Here is a 27,399-nt window from a genome sequence, read left to right as displayed (position 1 = left end):
CTGCAGTCTTTAAATGGCATCATGATTGCTTTTTAGACTTTTGGCTAAAATCTGAGCCATGAGCTAAAGATGGCCCCTTTTTGGTAGAGATTAAACCTGCACAATATCGGGAGCTAATGCCATGCTACTTGTTATCAATGAGGAGATGAAACGATATGTAATCCTCCAGGATTCAATTTCCTGTTAACAGGCTTTTTTTTTTTTTTTAAGTAATGCATTTCTTTCTTTTAAGCTGAAGTTATGTTTAAAAGTATTGAGGGAAAGGATTTACAACAGTGTTAAACTCTACTGTATTCTGTTATCCTAGAAAATCCCTGTTATCAACGCAAAATGTAAGTCGTAACTTGTAAATGTAATGCTGAATAGGAATAACTGGTGCCTTAAGCAGAGATTTGTTGCTGTCTATGAATGGTTGTGGTGTATTTGATTTGCCTTGAACAAAAGCTATTTGTTGATTAACTGAAATTTCTTAGTACTTTATATGTAGCCTTAAAAATATTTTCATTGTACTGTGCAAAGCATAGAAAATTATAGTTTAGTCTGTTTTCAGTGTCCTAATGGTGTGTTTTCCCCTTTTTATTTAGATGATAAACTGTTAATTGACAGAGTCATGCATGCTGGAGTGATCAGCCCTGAAGATCAGTGGACGCCCATGCAACTGAATGGACATGTGGCCCATTTTGAATTCAAAATAAGAGTGAAATGTGATGAAAATTACTATGGCACCATGTGCAATAAGTTTTGCAGACCCCTAAATAACTTTATTGGTCATTATACTTGTGACCAGTATGGAAACAAAGCCTGTATGGAGGGTTGGATGGGAGAAGAATGTAAACAAGGTAATATTTTAAACCTTTTGGCTTTAGGATAAGATGTATATTTAGGAAAATGTTCCCACCATAGTTTCTAAAACTAAGTTGTACTTCACTGTAATATGCATACCTAATTTCAGGAACAAGCAAGTTTTTCAGGCCTTCTGAAAAACTTGCTTCTGTAATACTGCAGATTTTTTTTTTAATATTTATGAAACACCATCTGTGTACATAAGACTGCAAAGGACTATTTGCATGGTTATAATGTCATTGTCCCAGATTTTCCAATCTGTTTGATCACAAGGAGCTCAAATGATGCAATTAAACTACTCTCCTGGTTTGCAGTTCGTTGCCCGCAATGCTACCTTGCCAATCCTATTACTACTACCTCTGTTAGTACCATTATTACTCTAATTAGAGATCAGAATAGGTTTTTAGAACTTACAAGCAAAATACATCTCTTGTATTTTAATATATGCAAATTGTCAGAGCATTGAATGAACAGGCAATCAGTACTTGTGCTGCCACCAAAATGTATTCATTATACTGCCTACTGCTCTTCCCACCAACAATGGGGCTGATGCAATACAGTGCACTCAGCCGAGCGCACTGTATAACCTGCACTCAGACGTGGGTTAAATAGGCGCTAATCCACCCCGTAATGCAATAGGGTGATTAGCGCCTATTTAATGTGTGTCCGACGCGGAGTGAATGCGATAGCGCTCATCACATGTGAATGAGGCTATTACTCATTCACTCCACATTAAAAAAAAAAAAAAAGTGTGCATCTCGGATGCACATTTAGCTCTCAGATATTAACGCCTGCTTGGAGCGCATGTAAAAGAAGTACAGAAAAGCAGGAAAAAACTGCTTTTCTGTACTTACATAAAAAAAACAAACCCCAAAAAAACCTTGGCAGACCGCAGAGTTATGAAGACCAATGCAGGTAAACTCGTTTTTCGAAACCGGCAGCTGTGGTGGGGTTGCGTTAGCAAGGAAGCGCTAAGGTCACGCAAGTAACCCTAGCACCTCCTTGCTAGCGCGACCCCCTAATTTGTTTATAGCATGGCGCCTCCCTTGCAGGCGCCATGCACATGTTTAAAAAAAACGGGTGCTGAAAAGTCATCGCCCGCTTTCCGCGTTTAATATTGCATCGGCCCCAGTAAGTTTGTTACCAGTTTTCAGCTGTCCCAAAATATTCTCAGGTTTTTCTCTGGTGATTTTGTTGCACATAATTAGATGTTCATTGGAACAGATGTGATAGCTCAGGGTTTTTAACCTCTTCTTGAAACAGAATTCATTTCCTTGTGTATAAAATGTTTTTGGCTTCTGACCTTTTATGTATAGATTGTTTTATATCCTTGCTCGGCTTATGATAGTCAATTCATTGTGTATTTATTGTGTGGATAAATGAAGAAATCCTGTTGAGTCTCTGCCAATCTGTACTATCTGTACAGCTCCACCTTCTGATTTGGCAGGTAAAAGCCATTTTGAAAGTTCCTATGATGCTTCCTTCCTTCAAGATTCCCATTACTGCTGCTTCTTTTTCCTCAGTATTCACATTGGTCTGCTGTCAGAAGCTGCATCCTTGTGCTGCAGACCTCTGTTCCACATGTTTCGCCAGTATTTCCCATGCTGCTTCAGTCTTTTTTTTTTTTTCCTTCTTTTTTTGAAGAGCTGCAGAATGTCTGACAGAGGTGACTATGTCTAAGTTGAAAAGGGTTGAAGGACTGCAGTCCAAAGCCTGACCACAATCACGTTGTGGTTCTGGATACCATGCATGAGCATACTTGAATAGTGGAAGGTCTGTTGCTGAGGGTGAAATAAAATGGAAGCTAGTTGGATTGTTTCTGATTACTCTCCTGAGGGATAGAGACTGTTGGAGGCATAATGGAAGATTTTGTTCTATAATAGTCAACATTTGATATATTAAGAGAGTTCTTTCTTCCTTTCTAATAGACAAATCATTTATCCAAAGGAGGACTAGACATTATCCTTGCTCAGGTTGTGGGGAACAGGTATATCCAATTAGTGCAAGACCAATATGTCTGGCCTGTGACAGGATCAATTTAAAGCAAGAAGAGCTCCTAGATGTCAGAGGGCAAGAGGAGTGGGCCATAGATAAGATCTCAGGAAGGAGGTGAGATCAGGGATGGAAATGCCTTGTATCCCTCTAGTATAGAGTGACTTTTGGGAGCATTTCAGTGAAAACCCTGATCTTTCAAAAAAGCTCAGACTTTGGATTGATTCAGTGGCAGTGCTGGGTTCAGTTCCCAGCTCCTGTCTTCTGCTCCCCAGGTCAGTTGGTACTGGAGATGCTGTGGAAGCAGCACATCTTTTTTTTGGAGGGAGGAAGTCATTGTAAAATGGTGACACATAGTAGCTGGATTTAGGGCCTATGACTGCAGGGTTTCAAAATGACTCACTTCAATTACTGGACTAAAATAAATTGAAAGAGGGTACGAAATAGAAGAAAATCCCCTCTGTAGTTGCAAATGATGGTTATGGCTCTAGATCCCAGCCCTAGTTCCAACTAAGTTGGAAGCCCAAAGGAACAAGAAGAAAATGGGTCAAAAACCAAATTCCAACTATAAAAGCTCCTTCTCACATAAGAGGATGACTAGATCCGCTTCTACTGCTTGTTCTCCCAAGTTCTTGCAACCTTGGACTATCTCAAGAGAGGATTTTCAGTATCCACAGAGTATCTGCCCTCCAACTCCTAAGAGGCAGTGGCTAGAAGGTATTGGTTCTTTTCAGAATCTGAGATTGAGCTCTTAATGAGACAGATGGTGTTGATCTTGGTGTTATAGGTAAAGGAGACTGAGATGAAGAAGTAGGCCTAACTCATTCTGGGTAGTCCTTCCTGTTCACCCTAGAGAGGGAGATTGTAGTAAAGGGGGTGGGTTTATGAGATTGTATGGGAGCCTTTCCAAAGTGTTTCTAAGCTGCTATTGAAAGGCTATATAGCATTTTTAGTGAAGTGATTTTTGAGTGCTTTTTATTTTCCTTGATGCAGACATTTTCATGTTGAAATACAGCCGATGTCAGGTATTTGTGGCTTACTTTTTGTTGTCATTTGAGCAGTGTCAGATCATCGGACTGGTTTGAAATTTGCTGTCTGTTTTGACTTCTCTGTCTGAAGAATTTTTTAGTTATAAGAATTTAAAAGTATACTTCATTAAGTTTGAATCACTAAAGGCAATATCTAATGAATCAAATGAAATACTAACATAACAAGAACTGCCATGCTGGGTTCAAACCAAGGGTCCATCAAGCCCAGTATCCTGTTTTCAACAGTGGCTAATCCAGGTCACAAGTATCTGGCAAGATCCCAAGTATTTGAGAGATCCCATGATGCTAATGCCCAGGGTAAGCAGTAGCTTTCCAAGACTGCCTGGCTAATAAGTTTATGGACTTTTCCTCCAGGTACTTGTCCAAACCTTTAAACCCAACTATGCAAAAAAAATTTCTCTGATTTGTTTTAAATTTTCTGCTTATAACTTCATGTAGTATCCCCTAGTCTATTGTTTAATGTATTTTATTTGGAGATTTTGAAACCTTTCCAAAAATCTGAAGTTTTTTTGTTTTAGGGCAGACAAAAAGTAAGTAGTCTTCTAAGATGTACATCGCTAGATGTATAAAAAATTGCATCTTTCATGGCTCACAAGGCAGACTTTTTTTTTCGTCACAAATTTTGTGAGAGCTCACTCAGTGTGAACTGTGGCAGTGTCTCGGGCACAGTATGGATACATCCGTGGCACAGATTTTTATAAGGCTGCAACATGTAAGTCGTCATATACCTTTTCTGAACTTTACCATACTGACAAGTGTGCACTTGTGGATGTGACATTGAGCAAGAGAGTTCAACAAACAATATGTAACCCATCTGAGTAGGGCAGTTCTGAAGTAAGTCCCTACCTGGTACACATTGGCAGAGATGTAACAGAAGAGTTTATTTTATCTAATTCTTTCTGTTAGTTTCTTGCCAGTCTGGACCAGACTTATCCTAGTAAGGGAAAGCATGAGAGTGTTTAGGCTTGGTTTCAATGTAATGTGGGTTTATCCTTATATTGTAACTTGTCTGTTTTATTCTTCAATGCATATAAATATTGCTGGTTCAGCACTCGAACTGAGGGGAGAGCAGCAGCAGAAAAGACCCTGGGAGGGTGGCAGCATCACAGGAATTTATTTCTAAGAAGTCTGGTATATTGTGCTGAGCCAGCAGGTAGTGATGTACAGTATATGGATCTGATTGGTAAGAGGCTAACAAAGAAAATTAGCAGGTAAGAGATTCTTCTTCTCTGCCTTAGGTATAGAAAAAAATTATTATTTTGGGGATTACATTTGTTAGCAATGTACTAAATTAACTTGGCTGATATAATCAGAATGAGTTAGGCTACTCAAATCATTTTTGGCACTTTCTAACATTTCTTCTAGATAAGTTTAATTTGAGGTGAATAAAATTACAGTTTTTCAAAGCTTTCATTAATTGTATACCCTTCGGCAATGTTAAATTCAGATATCAGATGTGATGCTTTCACTGAATAATGTTGGATCCTTTTTTTTTTTTTTTTTTTTTTTTTTACAGCTGTTTGTAAGCAAGGTTGTGATTTACTCCATGGGGGCTGCAGTGAACCTGGGGAGTGCAAGTAAGTATATTTTGTATGGGTATCAATTTGTGAGGAGAAGATAAAATTGGTGTATAGCACTGGCATATGTAAGCTTAATTTCATGAATTTTATTATTTATTTATTTCAAGTATTTATCTTTAACCTACATCAAAAATGATGTTAGGCGAAATACAACATATAAAATCACTTTAAAATAATACATAGAAATCTATTAAAAAAACAAACCAAAAACCAAATTAAAAAAATAAAACAAGCAGTACACTTAAACATTCCTAATTACAATGCTGCAAATGCATCATGAAAAAATAAGTATTTAAGATATTGTCAAAAAATCTTAATGTCGTCAGTCGCAATTCCTGCAAATTCCTGCAAATTTGGACCATGAATAGAAAAAGCAAGATTCCTAGAGCTGACAAGATGAGCAGATTTCACAGGGGGTACAGTAAGCAGGTTTTTCTGACTAGATCGTGTGTCTACCTGGAATATGACACTTTAAATATTCAGGTCCTTTAAGCTTCAGCACCTTAAATAGATCAACTAGAACTTTAAATCTGAAAGCAAAGCAAAGGATATCCCCTTTTATTTTTAGGGCTTTTTTGATTAATTGCTTCCTCCTGCCTTTTTAGGCTTCCACATTAATTGGAATCTGCACCTACTAGGATGCTAAGGTGCTGTGAACCTTTTATTTACATCTGCCTAAGGTACCTCATTTTTTAAACTTTATCAAGCCTTATCCAGCCATAATATTTCCAACCCCAGCTTGCCCCAGGAGTAGAAGCTAGTCTCAGAAATTGAACTCTGGCCTCCCATATGGCAGTATGCTATAGTGCCCCTGAGCCATTGAACTGGCCCTGAAATCTTTCATTCTCTTTATGCATAGTGATCTTTCAGCTATTCATTGATAAAAGGTGGCAGCCAGATCAGTTAATGTTTTGATATTGGATTGACCCCTTGCAGAATTCCATGGAAGCACTAGCTGACAGTCTCCACTCTCCTTAGACTCACAATTCAACTTAATGATCTCCAAACTGCTCAGTCCAAAATCGCTGATGATGTAGCTATAGAATAAGAGCTGAGTTCATGTCTTCTCTGGGACGTTAGCCAGACCGGAATTCCGTTTTAAGAGGCTGTTGCGAGATCCCACTGTTGTATCTCTGTAAGCTGTGTACATCAATAAAATATTAATTTAAAAAAAAATCCTAATGATCTGATCATTTTTTTACAAATTTTCTAACCTTATGGTAATTTTAATTTTTTTAAATATGCATGCAAAAAAGTCATACTTGTTAATGAAAGTCTGATATCATTTGCTACTGAGTGATTTAGAAGATAAATGTTTCCAATCCAACAGCCAGTCAGTGTCTTTTGACTTGGACATTTGAACTCATGTCACAATAAAAAAAAAAAAAAAAAGTCCACTTTTTAATGGATTAGGAAGATGGAGGAGAAAGGGATGTGAAAAGTTTATACCAATAGTCCAGATTTTTTAAAATCTAAATCAGCTAATATATCATTTTGGAATTATTGCTTAGAATTGTATGTACAGAAGAGAAAATTTTGCAACTGTTTTAAAACTTCAGAGTGGAATAAAATGGAGCAAGAGTCAAAACAATTTGGTGTGGTTTTTAATTTTGCCATTGAAAATGACTTGAATTTCATCTGGATCAAGTCCATTTTCAATAATGTTAACTGCAAGAGTATGTTTGACCTTCACTACCCACCTCTGTCACTGCCCCCAAATGCACATGCTCACTCTCTAATGCTTCCAAGCGATCAGTGCAGTTTAAAAAAGGTATGATGCCTATGGATAAATGAACATAATCACTGCATAAGCACTTTTTTCTATTGTATGTTGAAAAGCGCTTGTATGTGTTCACATGTGCATACTAGAGTGCAAGCCTGCTGCTGTCAGGGAGGGAATTTCCATTGAAACTGAATTGCTCAGATGGATTCAATGTACAAAACTGTTAAGACAAAAAAAAAGTATAAATCGAATAGCAAGATTTACATGCAAGCTATAGCTGAAAAATTCAAAACATCATCATTCTTGATTGTAACCGCATCAGCAAGCCAGACAGCGTTTCTCATTCATTTCACTGAGATCGCCCGGTCTTCTCAATCATTTGACCTTGCCCTTACCCCCCACCTTTTTGTTAACCCTTTCCCAAGATTCTTCTTTAAACCCCCTCACCTCTCCCTCCTCTTCTCCCCTTTGAAAATCACCTTTCCGATTTTAACCTCCACTGTATATATTGTACATAGAAATTCACCATTCCTAATTTTCCTACTCTTTACATATCGTTACCTAGTGAATCTATTTATAATTTCTCTCCCAGTTAACCTTTTTTCTAGCTAATTTCTTTAACGTTTATCATGCTGTTTTTCTGTTCTTTGTAAAGGCTATGCCTGCGTGACAGTTTCCCTGTCAGAGTTTCAAGTTATATGTAAACCAATACGATGTGCAAACGGCTGTGGGTATATAAAAAACGCTAAATAAATAAATTTGCAGTTTCAACCGGGATTTTTTCAATGACCAACAATTAAACAATCTTTGAAACAGATATTTCTTCTTCACGAATGTGTATGATGGTGCAATATTTGTATCATGAGAAAAGACCATGCTGATTGGTATCAACTTAAGTGTAATCCTTATATCCTTAATGATGAATGGGCTTGTGGCGACACTGTGGCTGCTGCAACATGGAGCTTAGAAGAAATTAGGCTTGTTAAGCAAAACTTCAGAGATTGGTGAATGTGGTCAAACTACTGCACATTGATTTTTATATATATATCTGTCTTGTTGATTGGCACCCTACGTTAGAGATCTTTTTCTTGCATCTATCCGAAATACAACTGCTGACATACAAAGTCCCTTTTTTTGATCCGCTGCGCCTTACTCTCTAGCATAGTATGTTTTGTGGCGTGGAGCTGAACTGCATAATGAGCCTTCCAGGGAGGTAATGGTTTGATTCCTGTATAACCAGCTTTCCACAGTTAAAAGTAAAGCCATTCTAGTCTTTCAACTTTTCTTACAATATTTAGAATTGTGAAGTACTGCATGTTGAAAGAGTGATTGAACAAGAGTCCCAGTTGTCGGGGTTTTTTTTTTGTTTTTTTTATATTCAGCTTTTTATGTTTTCCAACATATGGCATGTTTGAAAGTACTATTTAAAGGGGATCAATGTCTGTCTAGGCACAATAAACCTCCAAAAAAGGGATGGAAATTCACTAAATTTGGCATGCAGGAAAAAAATGTAAATATCTTAGGTGAGTTTGAAACTAAAAACATCAGATCAGTATTTTTTGGAGAACAAAAAAAAATCCTCATCACTTGCTATTGGAAACTTACAAGCTGTTCAGTCTGTTAGAATACTGACCAGCGTTCTTTTCCAGATGCACCCCTGCCTCATCTCAACCTTCCAGCACTGCCAAGAGAGCAATGCAGGCAGAAACAGAAGGAAAATAACTGAACCAATTGGCATGGGATGGTCAAAAAGGAGCTTTTAAATTACAACTTTCTTCACCCCCCCCCCCCCCCCCCCGCCAACTCTCACATTCCTACATACCCACACACACACACAGGTCACATTCCTGCTCCTAGTACATCCACACCTACAGTCATCCCCCTCTTCCCTCCACACAAAGACATGGAGAATAAATGATGCATTTCTCAAGTCACTGATATATATATATTATATGTAGAGATATATATATATATATATATATATATAGAGAGATATAGATAGATAGATAGAGAGATAGATATAGATATAGATAGATAGAGAGATAGATATAGATATAGATAGATAGAGAGATAGATAGAGATAGAGATAGATAGAGATAGAGAGATAGATAGAGATAGAGAGATAGATAGAGATAGAGAGATAGATAGAGATAGAGAGAGATATAGATAGATAGAGATATATATACACATCCTCATACACATACAGTCATACCCACACCCTCTCTCCCCTTATATATAGAACCCTGCTACACATTATCTCCTAACACATACCCCGCCCCACACAAAACTGACGCAATACCAACAATTGAACTTAAGAAATCAGCTAACACAGTCACCCATACACTGACTAAAATCATAAACCTATCCCTTGAAGAAAGAGCAGTGCCAGATAAACTGAAAGGAGCAATGATAAAACCAATCATTAAGAAAAAAAACAATGATCCCCTTATCCTGAATAACTACAGGCCAGTATCAAATCTTCCCTTATTAGCTAAACTAATTGAGAAAACAGTACAGAAACAGCTAGCTGAACACCTGGATGACAATAACATACTGTATCCATCTCAACATGGATTTCGAAAACACTACAGCACGGAGACATTACTCCTCTCTCTAACAGATAACATTCTAAAAGGTTTTGATAGTGGTAAACACTATATTCTAATAATGCTCGACCTATCGGCAGCCTTAGACACAGTTAACCATAAAATACTACTAAATAGACTAGAAGAAATCGGACTACAAGGCAAAACATTAAACTGGTTCAGTTCATATCTAAAAAACAGGTTTTTCCAAGTTCAGATCAATATCACATTATCAGAAAAAATCAATCTCAAAACAGGAGTTCCGCAGGGATCAGCCCTGTCTGCGACCCTTTTTAACAAATACATGCTGCCATGCTGGCAGGACTAGGAATTATACATTACATTTATGCTGATGATATCCAACTAATTCTACCTATAGATGACACAATAGAGAAAACATTAAATCTAGCTAACAAGTACCTAAGCATTATAAAACAGCTACTAACCCAAATGGAACTTGTAATTAATATTGATAAAACAGAATTTCTACACCTAGAACGGAAAAATTCTGAAATCAGCCAAACCTCAATAATCCTCAAAGACAACGAGAAAATTGAACTAGCTGGAAATGTACGTAACCTTGGAATAATAATGGACCCTGAAATCAATCTAAAACAGCACATACCACTAAAAGTAAAGGAAGGATATGCAAAACTCATGGTACTCAGAAAACTAAAACCACTACTAATTCAAAATGACTTCTGAACAATTCTACAGGCACTAATTTTCTCCAGCACGGATTACTTTAATGCCCTGCTGCTAGGACTACCAAATACAACATTAAGACCACTTCAAATACTTCAGAACAAAGCAGCTAGAATACTAAACGGAAGGAGGAAGGACCATATAACCAAAACCCTAGCAGAACTACATTGGTTACCGATTGAACACAGAATTAAATACAAAACCCTATGTACCATCCATAAACTAATTCATGATGAGAAATCAGACTGGCTAAACACAGCATTACTGGTACACGTCCCACACAGAAACTTTCGATCAGCAAATAAAGCACTCCTAACCATTCCTTCAGTAAAAACAGCAAGACTAACCCAAGTGAGGGAAAGGGCCTTCTCACAGGACAAGCAGGATGGTAGTCCTCACATATGGGTGACATCATCAGGATGGAGCCCAATCACGCCCTTATGACACTGAAAGGTCGTAAGGCCAGAATGGAGAAGATGGGACTCCTTTTTCGTGCTCACACCCCGACGCCGTCCATCGCATCGACTGGGCTGGATTTCCGCATGCCTGGTGCCACGGGTAAGCGTCAGAGTAGCGTCAGAGTCACGCTGATAGGGACCCAGATGGCATGAATGATGAAGCCAATCCTTACTCCCTGGAGGATGGGAAATTCCTCTGGAATTGGAGCCGTATAGAACAATGTTGCATTTCTTCCATATAGATGAATTGCTGGCTCTGATCTCTCAGACTCTGAAGATGCTGGGGGTGTCTGGTGCTGATTCTATGACTGAGCCAAAGAAAAATCACATTTTAATTTATTTGCGTAAAGCATCATGTTTCTTCCCCATTATGGATGCTATTCAAGAATTGATTGATCTTGAATGGGGTGCCCCGGAAGCTAATTTTAAAGGGGGATTAGCCTTTGAATCATTGTACCCCCTGGATCTGGTTGCAAGAGAGCAGTTGTGCTTTGGGAAAGTGGATGCGGTGGTGTGTGCCGTCACCAAGCAGGCAACTATGCCTGTAGAAATGGCAGTGGCATTGAAGGATGCGCAAGATAGGAGAATTGAGGCTATCCTTAAGCAAGCCTTTGAGGCAATGGCAGTGAATTTTCAGATACCTCTTATTGCTCCCTGGTGGCTCACACTTGTTTGCTTCTCTTTCAGGAAGTCGATGAATCTGATTTGAATTCTAGGACTGTAATGAAACCGGCAACTGCCTTTTTGGCAAAATGAGCAGGATCTTAAATGAGGATGAACCCCTCATGCCTCACACCAAGCCTCAAACACTCGCGAAACCAAAAAATAGGCTAAGGAAGTGGTGAACTTTCAAGCTCGAAGCAAAGTGGCAATCACAGCAGTGGAGTATCCATATTTCAATAACCGAACCCTTAGGGCCATACCATAACATAGAGACATAGAAGTGACAGCAGAAAAGGATCTAATGGCCCATCCAGTCTGCCCAGCAAGCTCTCATAGTTATCAGTTTCCCATACTTATCAGTTACTGAAATCACCAGCATCAGGGCTTTTGTCGGTTACTGTTTGAGTCTATTTCCTCTCCCCCCCCCCCCCCCCTTGCCGTTGAAGCAGAGAGCAATGTCTGAGTTGCATCAGAAGTGTAGTATCGGACGTTTTGGTTAAGGGTAGTAACCACCACATCAAACAAGTTACCCCCATGCTTATTTGTTTTGCCAGGCTGTACAGTTCAATGTCCTTGTTGGTTGTTGTCTGAATCCAATTCCTCTCTTCCCCCAGCAATGGAAGCAGCAAGCAATGATGGAGTTGCATCAACAGTATGAAGGCTTATTTAAGGGTAGTATCTGCCACACCAGCAAGTTACCCCCATGCCTCTTGCTTAATTCCCCTCTCCCTTGCCTTTAGGGATCCATATTATTTATCCCATGCCCTTTTGAAATCTTGCACCATTTTCACCTTCACCACCTTCTCAGGCAGGGCATTCCAGGCGTCCACTACCCTTTCCGTGAAGAAATATTTCCTGACATTGATTCTGAGTCGTCCTCCCCAGAGTTTCATTTCGTGACCCCTAATTCTATTGGATTTTTTTTAGCGGAAAAGGTTTGTTGGATCTTCATGAAGAACAGGCCCCTGTCGTAACAGATCCTTGCGGAGAGGTAATCGGAGAGGAAAGTCCACCTGGAGCCTTCGCCTTGGTCTCCTGGGCCAATCTGGCATCACCAGAAGCACCATCCCAGTGTGACACTAGATTCTCCGAATCATTCTGCCCAACATGGGCCATAATGACGCAGTTCAGTCCTTATCCGCAGTGCCTGACCAGCCAAGCACATCAAGACTGGCTTTTCTTTCCTTATGGGAGGTCCTATTATCAAAGACTTCCTTATTCTTTTCAGCATTACTATCTCCCACCCCTGACATCATATACAGCCACAACAACAACTTCCAGCCAAACCTCATCAGAGAGAATGAAGACAGCCAAAACCATCGCAGTAAGCCCAACCCAAAGCGGGACCCAGTTTTTCATCCCAGCTATTCAGAAGATTATCGAACTAGTAAGAGGCAGAATCCAAGCCTTCCTTTTCATCTCTGCCCTATATCACTACAGACACACAATGGTCACAAGGGTGCTCAGAATTGTGCAGTATAGCTACCATTTGCATTTTTCCTGGTTACCTTCCCTTCAGCAAATAGGACCTCTCTTGTTGGACCCCTCCTGGACCTTACTCCAGCAGATTGCAATAGTGGGTCCTGCCATGCAGCTGGGGCAGGACTTCTATTTCTGCTACTTCCTTATCCCCAAGAAGTTGAGGAGTTGAGGTCTATCCTAGATTTGAGATGCCAGAACAAGTTCCTGCACTGGGAAAAGTTCAAGATGAATTCCCTCAGCACCATTCTTCTGTTCATTCAGCATGGGGGAGTGGATATACTCCCTGGATCTCAGATACCTATGCGCACATAACCATGCACCTGTCCTTTCGTTACCTTCACTTCCAAGTAGATTTCACCCATTACTAATTACAAAATTCTTCCATTTGGCCTATTTGCTGCCCTGGAGTCATCACCAAATGCCTTGCAGTAGTTGCGGCCCACCTATGTTGTCAGTGGATTCAGGTATTCCCATACTTAGATGACTGCCTTGTTACTGCATCTTTTCAGGAGAGTGTGCTGCAGCACCTCTGCACAATGATTCATGTACTGCAGAGTCTCTGCTTCCTGGTAAACTTTCAGAAATCCAGCTCGACTCTGACACAGCACCTCCAATTCATCGGCGTCTGGATAGATTTGCTACTACAGTGTGCATTCCTACCCTCAGAACTGGCACAGACTCTGCATTCACTTGTACGAAGACTCTTATGAGCATCCTCTGCTATAGCCTGGTGAGTTATGGTTATCCTGGGTTACATGGAGAGATGCATGTCATTTCTTTGACCTGACTACACAGTTGCTCTCTACAGTGGGGCCTGCACACAGTGGAATCAGTTAATCCAACCAATAGAATCTAACATCTGTATATCTGTAGAGATGAAATGAAAACTTTGCTGGTGGCTGCTCCCTCACATTCTTCAGGATGGGACTCCCCTTTGCTCTCTCTCTCTCAAGTCATCTTGGCAAACGATACCTCAACCAAGGGCTGGGAGGCACATCCAAAATGCCAGAAGGGAGGCTTGGTCATTCACAGAAAGTCATCTTGAGATCAGCCTTCTTAAGCTCAGAGCAATCAAGCATGTGCTAGTCATATTCACTCACTTTCTCCAGGGCAAAAGCAACTTGATTCAAACAGACAAACAGTTTGTCATGTTTTATCTCAACAAACAGGGAGGAAAGGGCTCCTGCATACTCGTGTCAGGAAATGTTGGAAATTTGGCAGTGAGCAGTCAACCATTGTCACCCTTCATACCATGTACCTACCAGGCATAAACAATTCACTGGCAGACTGCCTCAGCAAGGTCTTCTGCCCTCACAAATGGTCTTAGAGAGTTTATAGTCGACAATGTTTGTGGGGTTGCCCCATCCATCAACCTGTTCGCAATGGAGCACAATTGAAAACTCTACAGAGTGGCAGTAGCCACAGAGGCATTCACGGAGCGGGATGCCAGTGGCCAGTAGTTAGTGTTCCACCTTCACGGAGCGGAAGGATGGAGGGCTGCTATCTCAAAAGAAAATAAAAAAACAAACAAAAAAATAAAAACAGGGGTGGGAAAGAGTATGGGGCAAGGGTGTGGCCTCCTTGTTACAGCGGTTGCTACCCCTAATTGATCTGGATGTCACTTGGAGGGTACTGGAAGCCAATAGTAAAAGGTGGGAGAGAGAAAAAGGGGAAAAAAAATGGATAAAGTGCGTAGCTTGCTGGGCAGACTGGATGGGCCGTTTGGTCGTCTTCTGCCGTCATTTCTATGTTTCTATGTTCACAGGAAAAAGGGTTGAATCGGTTCTGAGTGCACCAATTTGAATAGCTATTCTGCCTGAATGAGTAATTACAACTAGTGTAAGGTTTTCTGGCTGCGAGTATAATATTCTTGATTGATTTTGGCAAAGACAAGTTACCCTATGAAGGTGGAACACTAACTACTGGCCACTGGCATCCTGCTCCGTGAATGCCTCTGTGGCTACTGCCGCTCTGTGCAGTGTTTTGCTGCCTCCACTTTATTCACACCCTCTAGACTTGATGGATCCACAGTGTTTATCCCACGCCCCTTTGAAGTTGTTCACAGTTTTAGACTTCACCACTTCCTCCAGAAGGGCATTCCAAGCATCCACCACCCTTTCCGTGAAGAAATACTTCCTGACATTGGTTCTTAGTCTTCCTCCCTGGAGCCTCAGCTCGTGACCTCTGGTTCTGCTGATTTTTTTCTGACTGAAAAGGTTTGTCGTTGTCTTTGGATCATTAAAGTTTTTCAAGTATCTGAAAGTCTGAATCAAATCACCCCTGCTCCTCCTTTCCTCCAGGGAGTACATATTTAGATTCTTCAATCTCTCCTCGTATGTCCTCCGATGAAGACCCTCCACCTTCCTGGTCGCCCTTCTCTGTACCGCTTCCATCTTGTCCTTGTCTCTTTGTAGATACGGTCTCCAGAACTGAACACAGTACTCCAGGTGAGGCCTCACCAAGGACCTGTACAAGGGGATAATCACTTCCCTTTTCTTACTCAATATTCCTCTCTCTATGCATCCCAGCATTTTTCTGGCTTTTGCTATCGCCTTGTCGCATTGTTTCGCCAACTTCAGATCATTAGAGACTATCACCCCAAGGTCTCTCTCCTGCTCCGTGCACATTAGCCTTCCCCCCCCCCCCACCCCCCCCATCGAATACAGTTCATTTGGATTTCCACTCCCCATATGCATGACTTTGCACTTCTTGGCATTGAATCTCAGCTGCCATATCTTCGACCACTCTTCCAGTTTCCTTAAATCCCGTCTCATTCTCTCCACTCCTTCCGGCGTGTCCACTCTGTTGCAGATCTTAGTGTCATCCGCAAAAAGACAAACCTTACCTTCTATCCCGTCCGCAATGTCGCTCACAAAAATATTGAACAGGACCGGTCCCAACACTGATCCTTGCGGTACACCACTTAAAACCGCTCTCTCTTCGGGAGAAAGTTCCATTTACCATCACACATTGTCTTCTGTCCGTCAACCAGTTTTCAATCCAGGTCACCACCTCGGCACTCACTCCTAAGCTTCTCATTTTATTCACCAGTCTCTTGTGCGGAACCGTATCAAAAGCTTTGCTGAAATCCAAGTAGATGACATCGAGCGCTCTTCCTCGATCCAATTCCTTGGTTACCCAGTCAAAAAAGTCAATCAGATTTGTCTGACAGGACCTTCCTCTGGTGAATCCATGCTGCCTCTGATCCATCAATTCTCCGGACTGTAGATAGTTCACTATTCTCTCTTTCAACAGTGACTCCATTACTTTTCCCACCACCGAAGTGAGGCTAACCGGTCTGTAGTTACCAGCCTCCTCTCTGTTCCCACTCTTGTGAAGCGGGACCACCACCGCTCTTCTCCAATCACTCGGCACCACTCCCGTTTCTAGGGATCTATTGAACAGGTCGCACAGCGGACCCGCCAGCACATCTCTGAGCTCCCTCAGTATCCTTGGATGAATCCCATCAGGCCCCATGGCTTTGTCCACTTTCAGATTCTTTAGCTCTTCCCATACATTTTCTACTGTAAAAGGATTTTCATCTATTCCACTTCCCTCCAGTTTCTTGTTGTGTAGAGATGGTCCTTCTCCAGGGTCTTCTTTAGTGACACCGAGCTGAAGTATTCGTTTAATATTTCTGCCATTTCTTCGTCTCTTTCCACACATTGATCATTTCCACCTTTCAATTTCACTATACCACTTTGGACTTTTCTCTTTTCGCTGATGTATCTGAAAAATGTTTTGTCACCATTTTTTATCTCCTTGGCAATCCTCTCTTCCGCTTGACTTTTTGCCAACTTGATTAATTTCTTCATCTCCCTCAGTTGAATCAAATATTCTTCTTTGTGCTCCTCCCTTTGGGATCTTTTATATTTCTTGAACGCTGTTCTTTTAGCTTTAATTTTGTCAGCCACCTCCTTTGAGAACCAGATAGGTTTCATTTTTCTTTTGCTTTTCTTTACATTTCTAACATATAGAGCAGTTGCCTTGGTGATTGCTCCTTTTAGATTGGTCCACTGCTGATCCACATCTCTCTCATTCTCCCATCCATTTAGTTCTTCCTCTAGGTACTTCCCCATTTCCTCAAAGTCCGTGTTTTTGAACTGTAAAACTCTGGTCTTTGTGCTTCTTTTCCATATTCTTATAGTGATATTAAACCATACCGTTTGATGATCACTGGTGCTGAGGTGGGCGCCCACCTTGACATCAGAGACATTATCTCCATTAGTGAGCACTAGGTCGAGTATAGTTCCTTCTTTCGTTGGTTCCAATACCATTTGTTTGAACAAAGTTACTTGCATGGCATCCACTATCGCTCTACTATTTTTAGATTCTGCAGATGGGATTTTCCAGTCTACATCTGGCATATTAAAGTCACCAACGATCAACACTTCCTCCTTCTTAACTATCTCATGGATGTCTTCAACCAGATCTCTGTCCAGCTCTTCCTTTTGGTTTGGAGGCCTGTAAACCACTCCAATATATATGGACGCTCCATCGGTCGACCCATAGTGCTTCTTCCTTGCCCCAACTTCCTTGCAGCTCAGATGCTTGGATATTATTTCTGACATAAAGAGCCACACCTCCCCCTTTTCTATCCACTCTGTCCTTCCTTAACAAGTTATAGCCTGGTATTGCTGTATCCCAATCATGAGATTCTGTGAACCATGTCTCTGTGATAGCAACAATGTCCAATTCTGCCTCCGTCATTAGGGCCTGCAGATCTGGGATTTTATTTCCCAAACTATGAGCATTTGTGGTCATAGCTTTCCAGGTACTCTCTTTAAGGTTATTGCTTTTCCTGTACTCCTTATGAGACTTTAGTTGAGATTTGTTATTCACTTCACTCTTTCCTTTTGCAGTTGTGCCACTGATGCCAGAGTTATCCATCTCAATTAGCTTTTTCTTTTGGTTATGGATCTTGAAATTCTGCATGCATTGGTTTTTTCTCTTTTCTGGTAACACTTCAATGTTTTTCTCTAGAACTTCTTCAGTTATTAATATAGGGAAGGCTTTTTGTTCTTGTTGCATTTGATACTGTGTGTGTCTCCTTGTTACAGGTCTAATTCTACCAGAGCCCACCGATAGGCCACAAGCAGCCCCAGAGAGGCTGCTTGTGGCCTATCTGTACCTCCTATCTGACTCAGGACTCAGTCTTACATTTGTTGCAGGTTCACCTCCGCGCCATAGCAGCTTATGTCTTGATGGGCAATTGGCCAATCTTGACACATCCTTTAGTCACAAAATTTATGAAAGGTTTGTGCCACTTGAAGCCTCTAGTGCAGAAACCTCCAGTGCCCTGGGATTTGAACATGGTCCTTACACATGTTATGAAACAGTTGTTTGAAACTTTGGAGACTGCGTCCCTAAAATGCTTAACATGGAAAGTATTCCTCATTGCAGTCACTTCAGCAAGTAGTCAGCAAGTGTCAAGCTCTCATCCACTACCTGCCTTACATGCAGTTCTTCCACAACAGAATCATTCTTCAAACTCCCCTGATGATTCTTCTGAAGGTGATCTTGGCCTTCCATTTTAACAAGTCCATCGTATTACCCATCTTCTCTCCTTGACTGCATACTTATGAAGATGAAAAACATTTCCACATTTGGACTGCAAAAAAAGATTCTGGCCTATCACAAAACAATTCAATCATATTGACAGGCCTCCCAGTTTTTTGTCTGTTATGACCCAAACAGGCTGGGTATGACAGCCTCCAAACGAACCTTGTCCAATTAGATAGCAGTCTACATTCAATACTGATACACTTGATCTCACTAATCTAGTCAAGTGAGAGCTATGGCCTCTTCAGTTACTCATATGCGAGAGCTTTCTTTGGAAAACATATGCAAAGTTGCCATGTGGTCATCTGTGCACACCTTTATATCCCATTACTGTCTGGACAATCTTTCAAGAGTTGACAGTAATTTTGGGCAGACAGTGTTGCATAGCTTAGTCTCACCGTAGTCTACTCTCCACGGTGGGAGTCTGGGTTTGTGTTTCAGTAATGCTCCACTGCAACCCTCAGCTTCGGATTCCCCACATATTCAGCCTGCTTATTGACAGAAAAAGCAAGTTTGCTTACCGTAAATGGTAGATAGCAGGATGAACTAGCCATGAGATACCTGGAGAGTCAACTATATATCTATTTAACTCTGAAACAGACTGAGGATGCTCAAGAGTCAACATCTGTTTGGGAGCTCATGCTCAGAGCGCAAAGCTCTACTAGCTTGGAGAGACAAGTCCGTCTGGTGCTGCTGGATGACATCACCAATATATGGCTAATTTATCCTGCTAGCTACGGAAAACACCATTTATAGTAGGCAAACTTGCTTTACATTTCACTCTTTACCAAAGTGTTAGTCAGTGGCAGAACTGAAAATCCAGTGTGTAAGACTTAACATACCTTAGACCTTTGCTTGTCACATTTATAAAATTAGGCCTGCAAGTACTTGAAACCAAAAAGATCTGTTAATTATTCAGCATCTATACTCTATTAAAAAAAAAAAAAAAAGTTGTAAGTCTTTTTGGTTGAATTTCTCATTTGAAACATACTTTGAAGTAGTGTTAAATGGCACTACATGTACTTCTCATTGCTTAACACTGGAATTTTTATACTTGACCTAAAAGCAGGATTTTTTGCAACACAACTGATTGGTTAGGCAAGTAGAGCAAATGTGAAGTTTTACAAGTTTAACATCCCTATGGATAATGCCTTTTTCTAAGTTTGAATTCACAGCTATGTTACTGATTTTTAATTTCAGATTTAGTTTACTTTAAACAACTTTTGCTGTTCTGTTCAGCCCTATGGCATGCCATCCTATGCATATTACCAGAAAATGCAGTGGCTTTCCATTCTGCTGGACTATTTATTTTTCCTTGAATGATGCATTTCATTTCTGTCATCAGCGACAGTGGTTCTGATTTGCTTTCCTGTCATTTGAGTGTTTTGGCTAAAGCTTGTAATTGAAGTCTCTGCTTTAGAAGACTGCTTTATTCTTTGTCAGGAAAGGCTGTAAAAAAAAAAGTAACTTGAACAAAGAAATAACAGGACATATTTTTTTTTGTTTGTTTTTATATTTGTCTCTTACAGGATGTACAAATTTCACCAGGAATGAGCAACGTTGTTTGGATTATTTCAATGAAGGCTGTTAGAGCCTTATCCAATAAATTTTCCCCATAGGTTCAGAATAGGGAAAAAGCCTTTAAAGTCTATATAAACTGCCTCCACTTGTTATTAACATAGAAATGACGGCAGAAGAAGACCAAACGGCCCATCCAGTCTGCCCAGCAAGTTTTGCACTTTTTTTTCTCATTCTTATCTGTTACTCTTGGCTCTTAGTAAACTTTTGATTCTATTTCCCTTCCACCCCCACCATTAATGTAGAGATCAGTGTTGGAACTGCCTCTAAGTGAAATATCTAGCTTAATTAGTTAGGGGTAGTAACCGCCGCAATAAGCAAGCTATACCCATGCTTATTTGTTTACCCAGACTAAATAATTCAGACCTTGTTGGTTGTTGTCTGTATATAGATCTACTTTTCTTCATTTCCCCTGCCATTGAAGCAGAGAGCTATGCTGGATATGCATTGAAAGTGAAGTACCAGGCTTATTTGGTTTGGGGTAGTAACCGCCGTAACAAGCCAGCTACTTCCCGCTTTTTTTGTGAATGCAAATCTTTTTCCACGTTTCCTCTTGCTGTTGAAGCTTAGAGCAATGTTGGAGTCGCATTAACTGTGTGTATGTTTATTGAATAAGGGTATTATCTCCAGGCAGTAGCCGTCATTCCCGTGAGCCACCCACTCTTCATTCACGTCCTCTAGACTTTATGGATCCACAGTGTTTATCCCATGCCCCTTTGAAGTCCTTCACAGACCTGGTCTTCACCACTTCTTCCGGAAGGGCATTCCAGGCATCCACCACCCTCTCCGTGAAGAAATACTTCCTGACATTGGTTCTGAGTCTTCCTCCCTGGAGCTTCAAATCCTTACCTCTGGTTCTGCTGATTTTTTCAGATGGTAAAGGTTTGTCATTGTCTTTGGATCATTAAAACCTTTCAAGTATCTGAAAGTCTGTATCATGTCACCTCTGCTCCTCCTTTCCTCCAGGGTGTACATATTTAGATTCTTTAATCTCTCCTCATAAGTCATTCGATGAAGACCATTCACCCTTTTGGTCGCCCTTCTCTGCACCGCCTCCATCTTGTCTCTGTCTCTTCGGAGATACGGTCTCCAGAACTGAACACAGTATTCCAGGTGAGGCCTCACCAAGGACCTGTACAAGGGGATAATCACTTCCCTTTTCCTACTTGATATCCCTCTCTCTATGCAGCCCAGCATTCTTCTGGCTTTAGCTATCGCCTTGTCACATTGTTTCGCCGACTTCAGATCGTTAGACACTATCACCCCAAGGTCTCTCTCCTGCTCCGTGCACATCAGCCTTTCTCCCCCCATCGAATACAGTTCATTCGGATTTCCACTCCCCATATGCATGACTCTGCACTTCTTGGCATTGAATCTCAGCTGCCATATCTTCGACCACTCTTCCAGCTTCCTTAAATCCCGTCTCATTCTCTCCACTCCTTCCGGCGTGTCCACTCTGTTGCAGATCTTAGTGTCATCCGCAAAAAGACAAACCTTACCTTCTCTCCTGTCCGTAATGTCGCTCACAAAGATATTTAACAGGACCGGTCCCAACACGGATCCTTGCGGTACACCGCTTAAAACCGCTTTCTCTTCAGAGAGAGTTCCATTTACCATCACACATTGTCTTCTGTCCATCAACCAGTTTGCAATCTAGGCCACCACCTCGGCACTCATTCCTAAGCTTCTCATTTTATTCAGTCTCCCTTGCGGGACCGTATCAAAAGCTTTGCTGAAATCCAAGTAGATGACATCAAGTGCTCTTCCTTGATCCAATTCCTTGGTTACCCAGTCAAAAAAGTCTATCAGATTTGTCTGATAGGATCTTCCCCTGGTGAATCCATGCTGCCTCTGGTCCATCAATTCTCCCGACTGTAGATAGTTCACTATTCTCTCTTTCAACAGCGACTCCATTACTTTTCCCACCACTGAAGTGAGGCTAACTGGTCTGTAGTTACCAGCCTCTTCTCTGTTCCCACTCTTGTGAAGCGGGACCACCAACGCTCTTCAATCACTCGGCACCACTCCCGTTTCTAGGGATCTATTGAACAGGTCACACAGCGGACCCGCCAGCACATCTCTGAGCTCCCTCAGTATCCTGGGATGAACTTCATCAGGCCCCATGGCTTTTGTCCACTTTCAGTTTCTCCAGCTCTTCCCATACATTTTCTACTGTAAATGGAGTTACATCTACTCCACTCCCCTCCAGTTTCTTGTTAACTAGCGACGGTCCTTCTCCAGGGTCCTCTTTAGTGAACACAGAACTGAAGTATTCGTTTAATATTTCTGCCATTTCCTCGTCTCTCTCCATACATTGATCCTTTCCATCTTTCAATTTCGCTATACCACTTTGAACTTTTCTCTTTTCACTGATGTATCTGAAAAATGTTTTGTCACCTCTCTTTACCTCCTTGGCAATCCTCTCTTCCGCTTGACTTTTTGCCGTCTTGATTAATTTCTTCGTCTCCCTCAGTTCTACCAGATATTCTTCTTTGTGCTCCTCCCTTTGGGATCTTTTATATTTCTTGAACGCTGTTCTTTTAGCTTTTATTTTGTCAGCCACCTCCTTTGAGAACCAGATAGGTTTCATGTTTCTTTTGCTTTTCTTTACTTTTCTAACATATAGATTAGTTGCCTTGGTAATTGCTCCTTTTAGATTGGTCCATTGTTGATCCACATCTCTTTTGTTCTCCCAGCCTTTTAGTTCTTCCTCCAGGTACTTCCCCATTTCATCAAAGTCTGTGTTTTTGAACTGCAAAACTCGGGTCTTTGTGCTTCTTTTCCGTATCCTTTTTGTGATATTAAACCATACCATTTGATCACTGGTGCTGAGGTGGGCGCCCACCTGGACATTAGAGACATTATCTCCATTAGTGAGCATTAAGTCGAGTATAGCTCCTTCTCTCGTGGGTTCCATTACCATTTGTTTGAACAAAGCTACTTGCAGGGCATCCACTATTTCTCTACTATTATTAGATTCTGCATATGGGATTCTCCAGTCTACATCTGGCATATTAAAATCTCCAACGATCACCACTTCTCCCTTCTTTCCTATTTTTTGGATGTCTTCAACCAGATCTCTGTCCAGCTCTTCCTTTTGGTTTGGAGGCCTGTAAACCACTCCGATAAAAAATGGATGTCTCATCTTTTTTTAGGTCAGCCCATAGTGCTTCTTCATTGCCCCATCTTCCTTGCAGCTCAGTTGCTTGGATATTGTTTCTGATATAAAGAGCCACTCCTCCCCCTTTCTTATCATCTGCCCTTCCTTAACAAGTTATAGCCTGGTATTGCCGTATCCAAATTGTGAGATTCCGTGACCCATGTCTCCATGACAGCAACAATGTCTAAGTCTGCCTCTATCCTTAGGGTTTGCGGATCTGGGATTTTATTGCCCAAACTATGAGCATTTGTACTCATAGCTTTCCTTGTTCAGGTTACTGCTGTTCCTGGACTCCTTTTGTGAATTTAGTTGAGTTTTGTTGTCCTCTTCACCCTTCCCCTTTGCATTTGTGCAAAGGAAAGGATTAGTGCCTTTGACAGATTCATCCAGCACAATGACCTTTTCCCTTTAGTTACGGATCTGGAATTTCTTTCTGCATTGGGTTTCTTCTTTCTTTTCAGATATCACTTCAATCACTTTCTCAAGAGCTTCTTCAGTATTTACTACAGAGAGGGCTTTTTGTACTTGTTGCACCTGATACAGTGTGTCTCTGCATCACAGGTTCAATTCTACCAGAGCCCACTGTAATCTTGTTGTTTGAGTTCATTAATGCCCTGTGTGAGTGTGGGGGTAGTAGACTTGTGGGCTGCACAGCTATCAAGAATGGGTGCCTGTGGGTCACGGGTCTTATCCTACCTGAGCCCACTGTAAATCTCTTTATCCTTGACTTTTGGTTTTTCTGTGGTAATGGGGAATTAATTGCTGAAAATTGTAAGAGGGTAAGCCTTTCTTCATTGAAGCTAATTCAGCTTTAACTTCAGCCAGCTCCTTTTTCAAGGAAGAGAGTTCTGAACAAATGGGGCAAGCCCTAAGTTTCCAGATGATTTCCCTCAGAATAAAGGCTCCACAATAGTTACATTGTATAGTCTTCATTTTGGTAATTTGGTGGTTAACACCTGAGGTAATACCAATTTACTAATTTATCTTGTTGCAATTATGTAATAAGGAGGACTATGTCAGAAATACAAACCTAGGGGTGGGTGGGAAGGACTTAAACAGTTAACCCTTGGCCAGGGCTGTTCCCTGGATACTGTATCTGCTGCTTTTGAACAGACCTTCCCCCAGGTAAGGCTAGTTAATGTAAGCTTTTCCTCTGGTTATCCCTAAGAAGATGGACTTCTGTCTGTCTCCTTCAATGTCCAAGCAGACTGAAGAGGAGTTAATTTCCTCCTGCTATGCACTAAGTCTGTTGCCAATAGCTGTTAACCACTCCCCTTTCTTTGTAGTTTTCTTTTTTGATTAGACAAACAGCACTTTAAAACAGCAATAACATATAACTAGAAAAAATATACAGATAATATTAGCACTACCCAAAAACAGTAAATTTCTATAATAAGGATGAAATAAAGTTTAAGTTCCTTAGCTTTGCCCAAGGAGAGGGACTTCTGAATAATGAGTGGAGACAGTGCTAGTTGAGCACAAATTTCTTTACTAAACTTTTTCAAAACACTAGTTACCTTTTTCCTCCAAGATTTCAGGGGTAAAGTTTTTAGAAGAATGTTGTCCAATGAACCTGTGTTTCTTACCTTTTTTGGAGGGGGAAAGGGCTGGGCACATCAGTCACTATACTAAATCTGTTCTGACAATTTTCCTAGTGCTGCAGTACTGGTGTGGTTTCAGAAAGCCAGACTCTTATGGCTGGATTTTAAATCCCCCCCCCCCCCCCCCCCCCGCTTGTAAAATCCAGCCTTTATGCGCATGGCCGGGCCTTACGCACGCCGAGCCTATTTTCAAAAAGGCCCAGCCACACATGTAAAGGCCAGTATGTGCATACATACTGGCCTTCCTGCAAGGGGCGGGCCCTGAAGTAAGTTAGAGGGGAAAAAAAAGAAAAAAACCCCAAAAAAGATAGGACTTAGGGGTTGGGGAGGAGAGGGGAAAGGAGGCGGGGGTAGGGAACTAGGGAAGGCTGCGAAGTGTCGCTGTGCGGAACTAGCAAAAATCTACCCCTTTACACGTGCAGCCCACTGATTTTATAACGTGCGCGCCAGCACACGCATGTTATAAAAATATCACTTTCATGTGTGTCCGGGTAGCGTGCGCACATGGAGGCACGTGCGCACCTATTAATATCTACCCCTTAGTGAACTATACCACAAACTTCAGGACTCCACTACAGTGTGTAGAAACAGGCTCCACTTAAGCATTCTACTAGTCTTCTCAAAATATCCTTGCTTTAGGGTGGTTCTGGGTTTTTGTTTTTTTTAAAGTTTGTGTTTGAATTGGGGAGCCTTCCCACTATTTTAAGATGCTCAAAGTAGAATTCAATCTGAATGATAGAAATTGGTCAACCTGGATTGTTCTAAACACCAATTTCCTGCTTTTGAAAATTGCTATTATAGCCACCTCTGGGTATATGTCCTAATAGAGTTTGTTTTGGCTGTCTAGTTTTATTTGGTTGAACACCTGCTTTAATTTGGAGATTTTGCTTTTTTAAAAAAGGTCCTTATTTTATGTAATTATTTTCATGTTCTGTGCATAGTTGTCCCCTTTCTGCTAGATATGGCTATTTTGCATCTGTTTTTGAACCTGTGAAGTTCCTATTTTATACAGGTCCAATGTTTTGTTAAGGACAATGTATTTTGAATATCCTTGAGTTTGGTCAAAGAATGAATTTCCCAATCTGGTAGGTTCATTTGGTCTCCCTTACCACACCAAAATGAACCGCATGGGCAGTGCAGACATATACAAGGGGTGAATCTGCCCCTTAATTATCAAATGCCATAAAGTTAGTTTATTACTACCTTACAAAGATTATACTTATTTGAGACAAACTAATTTGTTCCATACTTGTTTGGTCTGTAGTCCATTTTACCTAGTTTTTGTTGTAGTTAATTCTCACCTTTTATCTTTGGTTTATACATGCTTTTTACATATTGAGGTTTAGAAGAATTTTAGTGTTAAACAGCTTTTGAAATGTTTTAATCTCATGGACCAAGAGAAATAGATTAATAAAATGTCTACATTATTATGTATAACTCACACCAACTGATCTCTCTGCCTTTTGATTGACCTTGATCTTAAGGCAGTTACCCTGTTGGAAATAGTTTTGTTTTTAGGCTTTTCTGAGCCAATCTACCAAATTAGATCAGTCTATTTCTGCTAGTTTTTGTTCACACTGACATTAGTAAAAGGAAATACTATGACTTGTAAGCAGCAATTTCTGGTTGTTAGAATCATAGCCATTGTGGGGAAAACTTGTCAGCGCATGAAGTGCTTTGGTTCTTTTTTTTTTCTTTTTGTGCTTTAGATTATACTACTACAAAAAGTCCCATTTTATCTGTGTGTGCCGTGTTCTGTGAATGTAGTACTAGTGACCTTTATTTATTTATTTATTTGATGAGTTTTATATACCGTCATTCGGTAGAGCCATCATAACGGTTTACAAAGTGAACATTTTTCTTAGCAGTTTTGCAACAGTATAACAATGTGAGCATTTACAGAGATAAACATATCAAGTCCAGTAAGCATTACTAGGTTGGATGAGGAGGGTAAGCATGTTTAGTTGGAGATTATAGCTGAGACTTTGAATATAACATGGATGCAGCTATCTAATGTTATGGCTTCAAATAAGCACATTTGAAAAGAAAAGGTGCTTAGGCCTTCTGTTTTCCTCCCCTCCTGTATTCTCACTTATAGGAGGCAATTTTCAAAGCAGTTATATGCATAAATGTGGCATACTATCGTAGCAATTTTCATAAGCCATTTACTCACACAAAGTGCACTTACAGAAGTAAACCCTATGGACAATTCAATGGCATATATTGTAGCAATTTTCAAAAGTCCACTTATTTGAGTAAAGTGCATTTATTCGAATAAAACCCAGTTTTATGCATGCAAATGCTTTTTAAAATCAGGCCCATAGAGTCTGGATTCTCCTTTTTATACTATGTGACTAGCTGTGTTTCCCTTCCCTTAAGGCCATTGTGGGTTTTTTGGTGGGGGTAGGGGGAGTAAAT

At 40.7% G+C, this 27,399-nt stretch overlaps 1 protein-coding gene across 1 annotated transcript in view; it reads left to right on the top strand.

Annotated features, from left to right (window-relative positions):
- JAG2 (jagged canonical Notch ligand 2) overlaps positions 1 to 27,399 on the top strand; it is a 481,367-nt gene that overhangs the window by 244,398 nt on the left and 209,570 nt on the right. Inside the window, 2 exon segments of the mRNA XM_029598095.1 lie at positions 585 to 839; positions 5,401 to 5,461. Of these exon segments, the coding sequence (XP_029453955.1) occupies positions 585 to 839; positions 5,401 to 5,461 (316 nt within the window).

The sequence above is a fragment of the Rhinatrema bivittatum genome, chromosome 4 (assembly GCF_901001135.1).
Source record: "Rhinatrema bivittatum chromosome 4, aRhiBiv1.1, whole genome shotgun sequence".
Classification (NCBI taxonomy): domain Eukaryota; kingdom Metazoa; phylum Chordata; class Amphibia; order Gymnophiona; family Rhinatrematidae; genus Rhinatrema; species Rhinatrema bivittatum.
The sequence above is the reverse complement of the archived record's forward strand: the minus strand, read 5'-3'. Positions and strand labels throughout refer to the sequence as shown.